Source organism: Sinocyclocheilus rhinocerous, unplaced genomic scaffold (assembly GCF_001515625.1).
Source record: "Sinocyclocheilus rhinocerous isolate Xijiao unplaced genomic scaffold, SAMN03320098_v1.1 scaffold3954, whole genome shotgun sequence".
Classification (NCBI taxonomy): Eukaryota; Metazoa; Chordata; class Actinopteri; order Cypriniformes; family Cyprinidae; genus Sinocyclocheilus; species Sinocyclocheilus rhinocerous.
The window spans coordinates 71495-85861 of record NW_015656694.1 but is presented as its reverse complement, the minus strand read 5'-3'; the positions used below and the strand labels follow the sequence as shown (position 1 = coordinate 85861).

The window sequence follows — 14367 nt, the reverse complement described above, 5'->3', positions numbered from 1 at the left end:
AACACTCCAAAGAGAAAGGAAAAAATGAAATCGCATCATATGACCCCTTTAATAGGTACGTTTACCCTAATCCAGCGCGAAGGCAACATGTGTATTGCAAACTGTATCAGTACATTCACATGGGGCATCGGCGTTGACGCTTGAGGGCATGTCTGAAGTAGAGACCTGCACTCCCACACAGGGGTGGATTTAGTGAATTGGGGGCCCCAGGCAAAATATAGGAATGGGGCCCCTATACATTTGCACACATTTTCCTAGATCAACCTTGAGGTTCCTTTTTTGTTGTGATGCTTGCTGCTGCACAATGGTGCCCCATAGTTGTGTCAAATGTTTCTAAATTTTTCATGTACATGTTATAATGGCTTTCTTTCATATTGTAGACCACGAAATAGCAACTGATTTACAGTTGAGATACAGGTTTTCACAAAAACAAAATAAATTATAAAATGATAAACCTCACAATTGAGCGTCAGACTTACAAATTATTATATTAATTTAAAACGAGGTTATGTGGGTGGATTTTGGCATTGAACAAAAACTACAGACTGGATTATTGAAAATGAACATTCATTCTCTGCCAGTAGGAGGCGCTTTTGGAACGTCAGAAATATAGAATGAGAAAAGTGTGAAAAAATATAGCCTATATTGACGAGGAAAGTCCACTGATGAGTTACCAGCGTAAGCCTGTGTGCAAAGGCTGTCTAATTCTAAACTTTAAAATACATTTATTTTTAGTTATTTTAACTACAAATTTAAATAAAACTGAAAAAATAATGAAAAACAGGGGCGGATTTAGTGAATTGGGGGCCCCAGGCAAAATATAGGAATGGGGCCCTATACATTTTCACACATTTTCCTAGATCAACCTTGAGGTTCCTTTTTTGTTGTGATGCTTGCTGCTGCATAATGGTGCCCCATAATTGTGTCCAATGTTTCTACATTTTTCATGTACATGTTATAATGGCTTTCTTTCATATTGTAGACCACGAAATAGCAACTGATTTACAGTTGAGATACAGGTTTTCACAAAAACAAAATAAATTATAAAATGATAAACCTCACAATTGAGCGTTTAAACCAGGGGTGAGTCAGAAGTATAAATAATTATATTAATTTAAAACGGGGTAATGTGGGTGGATTTTCGCATTGGTCTGAACAAAAACTACAGACTGGATTATTGAAAATGAACATTCATTCTCTGCCAGTAGGAGGCGTTTTGGAACATCAGAAATACAGAAAAGCGTGAAAAAATATAGCCTATGTTGACGGGGAAAGTCCACTGATGAGTTACCAGCGTAAGCCTTTGTGCAAAGGCTGTCTAATTCTAAACTTTAAAATACATTTAGTTATATTAACTACAAATTTAAATAAAACTGAAAAAATAATGAAAAGACAATTAAACATTGATTTACACACCTAAGGAATATATCAGCCAAAAAAGTAACTGCGTATGTGTCCTCTACTTGGTTCCTTCTCATAAATGAGTAAGCGGCATTTAAAACAATTATAAACATATAATACACATGCACTGTTTCTCAATATTTAATTACAGCTTCAGATGCATAATATTTTCGTCTCCAAGCAGGATACACAAAAAGCACGTTCCAACACGGACGGTTGTCGTGGTAATAAACACCGTAAACCGCAACCGTTCGCGTGTCCGCACCTAATGCACATCTATATGAAAAGCATTTTAGGGGGCCCTTGGCTTTTGGGGGCCCAAGGCCGCCTACCTTTGCCTAATGGGGAAGTCCGCCCCTGCTCCCACGGGACCTGGGGGACCCAACGCAACAGGGTGCGGCGCGGAACAACACTTGATGGCCGAATGCGGGCAGGTAGAGATTCGTGCAGAATGCGGGAGAATAAAATGATTCACGGGACTCCCGCAAAATAGAAATATCTAAACATAAAATGTCTAAAAACATATAAATTGTTATTTATCTGTTGCACAAAAGCAACAAGAACAACTAATATTAACATTAAAATGATTTACAGTACATGCACAAGCTAGGCAGTTTCTATTTATAACACGTCTTTAAAGCGTCTCGCAATGTAGCCAATCACAGGCATAGCTGTTGATTTCTCGAATGCAATGGCCAGTCAGAGGTGATTAATCCACTCACTGCAGTGCTGAAATTTGCGTGCTCATGAATCCTCTCATTTTAACACACGAAGTGTAGACATTGTGAAAGATTCATTGTGCATATGTTTGTTGTGTTATAACAGAGCTTTATGATATTGCGATGAACTGAGATGTCAGCTTTTAGTGATAATAAAGGGAGAGCTGTTTGCTGGCATTCTGCCATGCCAAACCATGCACGCAGCAGCCCATGCTTGCTTTTCTTTTACAAATAACAGTGGTTTGTGAATGTTGATGCTATAGCCTAAATAAATATTTTTTCGGGAGCGTTTATGCTTAGGAGATGTTACAGAACCATTTCATTTAAATTTCTTCGATGTACTGAAAAAAATCTGTATAGATTACTTTTATGCGGGCGGGAGCAGGACAAAACATAAATGTCGCGGGCGGGAGCGGGACAAGATAAGATATATTTCTGCGGGAGGCTGGGAGCAGGACAGAACCTTGCGGGAGCGGGACTGAAAAATCCGTCCCGCGCAGGTCTCTAGTCTGAAGCTTGGTGCTGATGCGACCGTCATAGTGACAACAGCCAATCACATTACTTTTCTGGTGTTGCATGAACGGGATTGGCTAGCGTCTGCGCTAGGGTATTTGCATAAGGCGATCTGATTGGCTGACACCTATGTTGGCGCTTGAAAAGTTTTCAACGTCTGCCGTGAGCAATGCCGGTGATGTGATGCGACAGACCCACAATTCAGTTCGGCAACGCTTGACGTCACTCCTTTTAAAGTAAACGAGAGGCGTTGATGCTGACGCCCCGTGTGAATGTACCGTATTGCTGTTATTGTTTTTTTTAGCGTAGGCATAACAACGCAACGGCATTGCCATAGAAACAAACGCACATTCTGTAAAATGAAAGAGAGCTTATGGACATACAAATCAGATATGAACAGTTGCAATACATTATCTGGACAGTCAGTTATTCAAATCAGATTCGGTTTCTGGATATGCACAAAATTGGATTTGGGCTGACTGTCTGAACTAGGCTTTATGGTCGAATGGAAGAATGGAATTGTCAAATGAGCCAAGACAGCTCCAACAGTCAAAAATTCTAATCTAAACAGACAAACAGATGCCCTTTGATCTGCCTTCAAGCCACCCCCATCTCAGAAAATGTGATTTTAATCATTACAGAATTTGTCTATTAAACTAAAAATATTTCAAAAGCAATATTTCAAAACCATCCTCTTATGTGCAACGAAGAACAACAAGTTTGACTACTTTCACGAGGACATTTCGTAGGCTTCCATTATTCTTATTTTCATAGCCAGCTAATGATATCTGTTAAACCTAACTATCACACAAACATGTGCTGTGCCCATTACTAGATTTAAGGATCTAGTTATTTTAATATTAGAGGATATTTGACCCTATCAAGTGTAACAAATAAAATTATAAATGTGACTTCCCTGAACTTTGCTTGCAGGTCATTCTGTAGCTGTACAATGAAGAGATGGTTTAGTGATGTGGAGTCCCCGGTTCATTTATACGAGTCCAGTGAAGAGGAAAGGGACACAGCCCTGTATACGACAAGTGATGGAGGAATAGAAGATGAAAGAGAGGTGACCCTACATACAAATGATGGAGGGGTGGAAAAAGAAATAGACACAACCCTACATATGGCAAAGGATGAATGGATGAAAGAGGAAAGCGACACGACCCTATGTACAAGTCATGGAGGGATGGAAGAGGAACGAGACTCGACCCTACAGACAACAAGTGATGGAGGGATGGAAGAGGAAAGAGACACAACTCTACGTAAGACAAATGATGGAGGGATGGAAGAGGAAACAGATTCGACCCTACATACAACAAGTGATGGAGGGATGGAAGAGGAAAGAGACACAACTCTACATACAACAAGTGATGGAGGGATGGAAGAGGAAACAGATGCAACCCTACATGAGACAAGTACTGAATGGATAGAAGAGGAAAGGGATCTGGATGGAGACGCAGAGCTGGAGGTGGAGCTCTCTGATGAAGCTTCTGAAACAGAGGACAATACGGAGTTTGACCCAGACTACCACTCTACTGATGGAGAAGAGTCAGAGGAAGAGTCAGAGGTCACAGCTGACACAGAGACGGCTTATCAGTCTAAAAACGGAAACATATCGTGGACTTCAAAAACTCCTCCTCAGAGACAACGAGGGAGATTTCCAGCTCATCGTATCATCAGAATGACCCCTGGACCAACCAGGTTGGCATGTGCCAATGCTGAAGACATAAGATCAACCTTTGAATTGTTTTTCCCAGATAATATTAAACAGATTTTGATTGAAATGACCAATTTAGAGGGGAAATGCGTGTTTGGTGATACCTGGAAGAACCTGGACTGGACAGAATTACAGGCTTTTCTTGGTCTGTTGATTCTGGCAGGCGTGTATCGATCCCACCATGAGGCCATGTGTAGCTTATGGCACGGTGTATCGGGGAGGGCAATTTTTCGTGCTACCATGTCACTGAAGACTTTTACCGATTTGTCAAGGGTCTTCTGCTTTTATAAAAAAGACCAAAAGAGAAAAGACAAGCTGGCACCAGTAAGGAACATCTGGGGTAAATGGGTCCAACGACTGCGACTCTTATACAATCCAAGCCCAAACGTCACTGTGGACAAGTGCCTGGTCCGTTTTAGAGGACACTGTCCCTTCAAACAATACATACAGAGTAAACCGGGCAAGTATGGAATTAAAATCTGGGCGGCATGCGATGCCAGATCGAGCTACGCGTGGAACCTGCAGATCTACACTGGCAAAGCTGTCGACGGCAAGTCAGAAAAGAACCAGGGAATGCAAGTGGTCTTGGACATGACAGATGGTCTAGAAGGACACACCATCACGTGTGACAACTTCTTCACCTCGTACGCCCTCGGCAAGGAGCTGCTCCGAAGGAAAATGACCATGATTGGAACTGTCAGATCAAACAAGCCTGAGCTCCCACCTGTGCTCCTGTCAATGAAGGACAGGGCACCATTATCATCCATGTTCGCCTTCACTAATACGCACACTCTTGTGTCCTACTGTCCCAGAAAAAAGAAAAATGTGCTTTTGATGAGCACGCTTCACAGAGATGACAAAGTAAGCGACAAAGATCAGAAGGAGCCAGAGATCATCCTAGACTACAACCACACCAAAGGCGGAGTTAACAACCTTGACAAGGTATTTTATTACTTTGTATTATTTAGACATTTTCTGCATGAAGTGAAAATGAACCATATCTATTTTTAAATGCTAATTATAAATTTTTTTTCTTTATCAATAATCTATTACAATCGGACATACGTCACAATATGTAAGAAAAGATTGGTCACTACTTCTGTTTCTTTTGGATTTTAAAGCCTGGTTTCACAGACAGGGCTTAGACTAAGCCAGGATTAGGCCATAGTTCAATAAGGACATTTAAATAATTTTTTTTATAAACATGCCTTAGAAAACAACATTACTGGTGTGCATCTTGAGATAAAACAACGGCACTGATATATTTTAAGATCAGTCAGTGGAAGTTTCTTTAAGGGGAGACACTGCAGGCAAAAACACCGTTTTTTCATGCACCTGTCAAGTTTGAGATTTTGGCCTTTTTGGTTTTTCATAGTGTTTTTTCAGACTAGTGGAAAGAAAACATCCAAAAGACACTGTTAAGTGTTTCTTTTATAGTACTTTATCTATTTGTGTCAATAGATTTAAATTAAAATGCATATTTTTAAAGGCCGTTTTCTCAAAATTAGTTTTTTCTCCTACACTGAGCCATAAATCTCCACTTCAATAGCCCTTACACACACACCAAACTTTAAATTTGTATTCCTGTCTATATACTTAAGGTTTTTACAGAGGGATTTGTTCATATATAATTTGCTTGATTATATACAACATTTTATCCCCCAAACAATTGTGAAAATATATTGTTTTCTGTCTGTTCTGTGTGTTTTCTGAATTATCAGTCAAGTGACAAAAATTAAATACCCAAAATTCCCTCCTAAGAATTTTGAAACTGACTTCATCCAGTGTTCAGATTTTTGTACTAGAAATTGTATTTGAATTAGTGCATATTTCATTAAATAATGCCATTTAAACCTAACATTTTAGAAAACTTGGAATACAAAAAATGTTTGCAATTATTAAAGTAATTAATCAACTGGGTAAGTAAGGAGATAACTATTAGATAATTTTTTACCCTATTCACCTGCAGTGTCTCACCTTAAATTGAAACTGCACAGACTTACATTTTAGTCTTGGACTAGGCTTAAGCCTTGTCTGTGAAACCGGGGGTAAGAACAAATGGCACAAATAAAGTGAATTGAATTGTCAGCTGGTGAGCTAAAGCAATGCTAAGATCATGTGTTTGATTGCCAGGGAAAGCAGTAACTGATCAAATGTAAATGTATACCTTGAATACAGTGTCACTTTGAATAAAAGCATCTGCCAGATGCACACCATGTAAATGTTTTGCTTGTCATTTCACTTTCAGCTTGTTGCCACTTACACCTGCCAAAGGAAGACATCTCATTGGCCCATGGTCATTTTCTTCAACATGTTGGACGTCTCTGCCTACAATGCATTTGTATTGTGGACGGAGATAAATCCTTCATGGCACAAAGGGAAAAGCATTAAAAGGAGGCTCTTCCTGGAAGAACTAGGGGAAGCTCTGGTGACTCCCTTCATGAAAAGACGGCATTACACTCCCCGCACGCCAGACTCTCAGAATATGGTGATGGAAGCAAGAGCCTGTTCTTCTACAGCCAAAAAACCTGGCTCCTCCCCAGTATCAAGCCCCAGCAAGAGGAAAAGTTGTCAGGTTTGTGATCCAAAGAAGGGTACAAAAACTAGTAGGATGTGCAGTCAGTGTAACATGTACATTTGCAGGTCACATGCTATTATAACTTCTTACTGCTATGCATGCAAGAAGGTTTAAACAAGACTTAGTCATGGCTTATGCACTGTTTGTTACAAAGTTTTTAATAGTAGTTATTTTCCTGCTGTTCTCTTTACTTACTTGTTTGCCATTGCAAATTTTATGATGTTTATTGCTTTTTTTCCTTGATATTTTTTATTAGTTTACTGCATTAGAGTTACTGAATATTGATGTTTGATGTTTGAAATAAATGAAAGGCTACAAAATAATGTGTGCTCTGTGTCTTGTCATTTTAACACTAAAAGTGTTAACAATGTGTCAGACCATCATGTGTGGACCACTACTTCCATCTTCTGGTTATAATTATTTCATGCCATTATCATGCAGGTGTTTCAAATGCATACCGGTATATATTTTCCAAATTTTTCAGTTTAATGAAGTGTTTACACTACATTACATTAAAAAAGAATCCAGTCATGACTAGGAAGAGTCTGTAATGATCAGTGCCTGATGGTTAAATGATATAATTAATTCATTTATTCATGCATTACATATTACGAAACTCTTTTATGTTATACAATTTCCATATGCATGGGTCCTTAAATGGGGACTGAGGAACTACCACCTTCATGATTTTTATTGTATTATTATTCATTCAAATTTAAAATATAAATGTACAATATTTTATATTTTAGTTTTACTATTTTTGTTTTCTATTTCACCTGGTATTTCTATACCAGATGCATTTCAGCCATGTTTCTGATAGTAACACATTGTCTCATAGTAAACTCCAGGTACATGTGCACAGGTTTGCACACTGTATTATGAACATGCAGTCTGTAGCTTTGGCATGCTGATACAATCAGCTATTATAAAGTAGTTATTCGTATGCATAGATGTTTCATTTGCGCCTTATTCAGCTTACAGATGTGTGTAATTGAAACCAATATTCAACCGCTTCAGTTTACATTTAAAAAAAATTTTTTTTTAAAAGCCCGTGACGGTATTGATTTCAAAGTGTCAGTTTTTGAATGAAATATTGTCGTGTGCATATTCACAAATTCCCTCATCGAAAATTCGGGGAGTATCGAAAATATGCTTCAGATATGATCCGTTGTGTGCAACATCTGCATGACTGTGCATGTGCATCACCAGAGGGCGCATGCGCTGGACATGAGGACTGCTGCTGTACTGATCTATTACAATAATACGGACGTATCAGTACCATTGATCTCGAGTAGACAATAGACAGTAGATTTTGCAGTAACCAACACATGGATGGTTTCGTCTGAATGCAGCGCTCGTGTTGCGTGCTAATCACATGCATCTGTGTTCCTCACGCAGACCAGGAAACCAAAGCACTCCGTACAGGATTTGTGTCCAACTCGAAACGCCTTGTATAAGGTAAGATGCACACAAAGCCTGATTTGAATTCCTCACCCACGTTTATTGTTTAGTAAGCGATTTTCTAATGTCATGATGCGTTTCATCGTTTTACACAAAAAGAAAATACATCTGATATAACGTTACTTATTTGCAAAGATCTTTTCACATTCCAGCTGCTGCCATTTTGTTTGTTTTAACCCTCCCGGTTCCGTTCGGTCACTGTAAGCAGGTACAACTTCCTATATATACATAAGACCTGGTCACTTTTAACCATTTACATACACCATGTTGTCGCTATATAAAGAAAAAAAGAACAATTTTCGCCTTCCCGGTGGAATACAACAGAGCAATTCGTAAACAAACTGTCAAATAAAATCGACCAATCAGGCAAAATGCAGGACACAAACAAAGAAATTAATGACGGTATAACACAGTAACATGGCATTTTTATTAAATGTTGTACAAAAAAAAAAAAATTTGCCCAACTTAAAAGCAGCATAATATTGTCATATATCCGATTTGCAGTGATGTCATGTTGACGTGTGTTAAAATTTAACTGTAAATGTACTGCAAGGCTGCCACAGTTTTTAAAACCAGCTGAGCAAACTAAAAGCACATTGAGAATCGCTCATTGGCTCAGAACAATCGTGATGTTTGGTTAATGTATAAAATGTTAATATAGGTGTGTTCAACTTTGGCTGCAGCTTAATTTAATAGTGTTGGGTCGTTCTTGAACGATTCGTTCATTTTGAACGAATCTTTAATGTGACTCGGGAAGAACGAGTCGTCTCGGGGAGTGATTCGTTCAGTCGCGCATGCGCAACATCCTATAGGTTCTGTACTGGAATTAGTCAAGTAGTTCACCTGTTTCGAGTCGTTCGTTCATCACGTGACAGCCCCATAATTTTAACCAATGCAGTGTGAGCCGGAAAGAGAATTGATTAGTTAATCTCTCGAGTCTTCGGGTTTTTCGAGTCGTTCGTTCATCACGTGACAGCCCCATAATTTTAACCAATGCAGTGTGAGCCGGAAAGAGAATTGATTAGTTAATCTCTCGAGTCTTCGGGTTTTTCGAGTCGTTCGTTCATCACGTGACAGCCCCATAATTTTAACCAATGCAGTGTGAGCCGGAAAGAGAATTGATTAGTTAATCTCTCGAGTCTTCGGGTTTTTCGAGTCGTTCGTTCATCACGTGACAGCCCCATAAGCTTAACCTATGCAGTCTGAGCCGGAAAGAGACGTAATAATAATAACCAACTCTTTATTTTCTTTGTTACAACATTGAGTGTTATGGAAAAGAACCATCATGACAGAAATTCACACATTTATAAACTGTAAGAAGTAAAAAGCTACAATTTGAGCTTTCCGGCTCAGACTGCATTGGTTAAAGCTTATGGGGCTGTCACGTGATGAACGAACGACTCAAACCTGAAGACTTGTCAGATAAGAGGTGAGGTGAGCTAATCATAGACTGAAGACCCAGGTAAACAATGAATTAATCTTTTCTGTTTCTTATAGCATTATAGTTTTATATTGTTTGTAGTGTGATCAACGTTTGCGTAAGTAGTAGACGTGTAAGGGAAGTAACACGTAACATTTTAATTATATTTTGCTAAAATGAACGAAATGACTCGAAAAAAAGATTCGTTCATTTTGCTGAACGTGACTCAAAGGTCAGAGTCAAAAATGATCCGAACTTCCCATCACTATAATTTAACCGATCAGCAAGATTTACCAGAAGGTGCTGCTCAGCCAATGGGTAGCGCGTGACGTCCCTAACCCTAACCTATCTCTAAACAAAGCTAGATCAAACTCCACCCATTAGGTCCACATAGGTGGAGCTGGATTAGGTCAAGCTCAACCCATTTGACCTATTTGGCTCTGCAGTGAGCACCACTTGAGATTTGCTGCTTGCAGTCCGGGGAGGTGTTGAAAACAGAGATGTAAAGTTGGGCACTATGTACTTCCTATAGTGATGCATGTGTGGTGTTTGCATACTATATTAGATGAAGTGGATTAGATGCAATATTTGTCCTATACATAGATGTTGAACACTTTTCATTTCGTACTTGATGTATTGCTTAATACAGTGCCTGTATGTACAAGAATAAAGTTCAAAATAAGCCAATACTATTTAAATGCCAATGAAGTGGGTGACACAACGTCTGCATTGTCTCAAGTCGGACAGTAATTCTAACCAGTATGCACTCCTTCAGGTTAGATGCTGATCAGTTTGCAAAGCGCTGCATAAATCGAACACACCTAACCATTTATCTCTAATTTATATTTCAAAATCTGTTTAATTATGTGTGAGGAGGGCGGCATAATGAACTTGACTATCACACAAACCTGTGCAAATCATTAGATTTAAAGGGATAGTTCACCCAAAAATGAAAATTCTGTCATTAATTACTCACCCTCATGTCGTTCTAAACCCGTAAGACCTTCGTTCATCTTCGGAACACAAATTAAGATATTTTTGATGAAATCCGAGAGCTCTCTGACCCTCCATAGACGGCAAGGGTACTACCATGGTCAGCGCACAGAAAAACAGTAAGGACATCGTTAAAATAGTCCATGTGATATCAGTGGTTCAATCGTAATTTTACGAAGCTACAAGAATACTTTTTGTGCGCAAAGAACGCATGCGTCGTGATACTCTCCAAAATGGCACCAGGGTGACGCAGAGGAGAAGAATTGTCGAGTAATCTTATTTTTGTTTTCTTTGCACACAAAAAGTATTCTCGTAAAATTACGATTGAACCACTGATGTCACATGGATTATTTTACCGATCTCCTTGCTATGTTTCTGTGCATTGACCGTGGTAGTACCTTGCCGTCTATGGAGGGTCAGAGAGCTCTCGGATTTCATCAAAAATATCTTAATTTGTGTTCCGAAGATGAACGAAGGTCTTGCGGGTTTGGATCAACATGAGGGCGAGTAATTTAATGATAGAATTTTCATTTTTGGGTGAACTATCCCTTTAAAGAAAAGCATAATCTGGCCCATTTATGAGCTTTTAATTTCATAGTAAGGACAGCAAAATGTCCTCCCAAAGTGGTTTTAAATACATGTTTTACTGTGAGGTTATAAATGTGGCTTCCTTGGACCTTGCTTGCAGTTCATTCTGAAGCTGCACAATGGAGAGACGGCATAATGTTGCGAAGAACCTGGCTCTGCTATTTGAGTTTAGTGATGAAGAAAGTGACGTGACCCCACAAACGACAAGTGATGGAGTTATGAAAGAGGAAAAAGACACAACCCTACGTAAGACAAGTGATAAAGTGATGGAAGAGGAAAGAGACAGGACTCTTCATACGATGAGAGATGGAGGGATGAAAGTGGAAAGAAATGTAACCCTACATATGACATGTGATGAAGAGATGGTAGAGGAAACAAACGAGACTCTTTATATGATGAGTTATGGAGGGATGAAAGTAGAAAGGGATGAGACCCTACATGTAACAAGTGATGGAGGGATGAAAGTGGAAAGAGACGTAACTCAACATATGACAACTGATGCAGGGATAGAAGAGGAAAGAGACGCAACCTTACGTACGACAAGTGATGGAGGGATGGAAGAGGAAAGAGACGCAAATCTACATACGACAAGTGATGGAGGAATGGAAGAGGAAAGAGACTCAACCCTAGATACAACAAGTGATGGAGGGATGGAAGAGGAAAGAGACGTGGCCCAACATATGACAAGTGATGGCAGGATGGAAGAAAAAAAATATGTGACCCTACGTACGACAAGTACTGAATGGATAGAAGAGGAAAGGGATCTGGATGGAGACGCAGAGCTGGAGGTGGAGCTCTCTGATGAAGCTTCTGAAACAGAGGACAATACGGAGTTTGACCCAGACTACCACTCTACTGATGGAGAAGAGTCAGAGGAAGAGTCAGAGGTCACAGCTGACACAGAGACGGCTTATCAGTCTAAAAACGGAAACATATCGTGGACTTCAAAAACTCCTCCTCAGAGACAACGAGGGAGATTTCCAGCTCATCGTATCATCAGAATGACCCCTGGACCAACCAGGTTGGCATGTGCCAATGCTAAAGACATAAGATCAACCTTTGAATTGTTTTTCCCAGATAATATTAAACAGATTTTGATTGAAATGACCAATTTAGAGGGGAAATGCGTGTTTGGTGATACCTGGAAGAACCTGGACTGGACAGAATTACAGGCTTTTCTTGGTCTGTTGATTCTGGCAGGCGTGTATCGATCCCACCATGAGGCCATGGATTGCTTATGGCACGCTGAGTCGGGAAGGCCAATTTTTCGTGCTACCATGTCACTGAAAAGTTTTAAGAGTTTGTCAAGGGTCTTCTTCTTTTACAAAAAGGACAAAAGGTATAGCCAACAGAAAAAAGACAAGCTGGCACCAGTAAGGAACATTTGGGATAAATGGGTCCAACGACTGCGACTCTTATACAATCCAGGCCCAAACGTCACTGTGGACAAGTGCCTGGTCCGTTTCAGAGGTCGCTGTCCCTTCAAACAATACATGCCGAGTAAACCGGGCAAGTATGGAATTAAAATCTGGGCGGCATGCGATGCCAGATCGAGCTACGCGTGGAACCTGCAGATCTACACTGGCAAAGCTGTCGACGGCAAGTCAGAAAAGAACCAGGGAATGCAAGTGGTCTTGGACATGACAGATGGTCTAGAAGGACACACCATCACGTGTGACAACTTCTTCACCTCGTACGCCCTCGGCCAGGAGCTGCTCCGAAGGAAAATGACCATGATTGGAACTGTCAGATCAAACAAGCCTGAGCTCCCACCTGCGCTCCTGTCAATGAAGGACAGGGCACCATTATCATCCATGTTCGCCTTCACTGATGACACACGTCTTGTGTCCTACTGTCCCAGAAAAAATACAAATGTGCTTTTGATGAGCACTTTCCACAGAGATGACAAAGTAAGCGACAAAGACCACAAGAAGCCAGAGATAATCCTAGACTACAACCATACCAAAGGCGGAGTTGACAACCTTGACAAGGTATTTTGCTACTTTGCATTATTTATTCGTTTTTATTCAAGGCCAAATGCCACATATAATGTGAAATGAAATGTCAGCTGATAAGCTAAAGCTTTGTTGTTGTGTGTATGTGTGTGTGTGTCATTTTGTTTCCAGCTTGTTGCCACTTACACCTGCCAAAGGAAGACCACACGTTGGCCCATGGTGATTTTCTTCAACATGTTGGATGTCTCTGCCTACAATGCATTTGTGCTGTGGATGGAAATAAATCATTCATGGAACAAAGGGAAGAAATATAGAAGGAGGCTCTTTCTGGAAGAGCTAGGGAAAGCTCTGGTGGCTCCTCTCATGAAAAGACGGGAAAATATTCCCCGCACTCCAGCCTCTCAGAATATGGTGATGGAAGCACAAGCAAGCTCTTCGCCAGCCAAAGCCACTCATCTCGCACCAGTAACCCCAGCCAAGAGGAAAAGGTGTCAGGTCTGTGACCGAAAGAAGGACACAAAAACAAGTTTGACGTGCAGTGAGTGTAACAAATACATTTGTGGGTCACACGCTGTTATGACTGCTCAGTGCCCAGAATGCAGCAAGAAGGTTTAAACAAGATTGAACCACTGCTTATGTACTGTTTGTTACTTGGTTTTATGACTAAAACCAATCTTTTCTTTTTGTTTTCTTTACTAACTTGTTTACCATTGCAAAATGTGTAATCTGTTTATTGCCCCTTGTTTCGTTGACTTTTTTTTATTAGTTTACTGCATTAGAGTTACTAAGTCTTCATGTTTTAAATAAATGATAGGCTACAAAATTATGTATACTCAGTCTTTTCATTGTAACACTCTTTGTAAGTAAAACGTGGCATCACTGCAAAAACGGACACTTCAAAAGTGGATTTAAAAATGGACATCTTGAACAAATATTCATTTATTTTAAAGGGGTCATATGATGCGATTTCAAGTTTTCCTTTCTCTTTGGAGTGTTACAAGCTGATTGTGCATAGATAA

The 14367-nt window shown here is 39.9% G+C and overlaps 1 protein-coding gene across 1 annotated transcript; it reads left to right on the top strand.

The window, feature by feature from the left end:
* Positions 1 to 3570: 3570 nt before the first annotated feature.
* On the top strand, positions 3571 to 14203 carry LOC107720816 (uncharacterized). Its single transcript, XM_016528649.1, has 2 exons — positions 3571 to 5295; positions 13520 to 14203. Exons 1-2 carry the CDS (start codon positions 3586 to 3588, stop codon positions 13961 to 13963), a joined length of 2154 nt encoding a protein of 717 aa, XP_016384135.1. The 5' UTR covers positions 3571 to 3585; the 3' UTR covers positions 13964 to 14203.
* Positions 14204 to 14367: the final 164 nt, after the last annotated feature.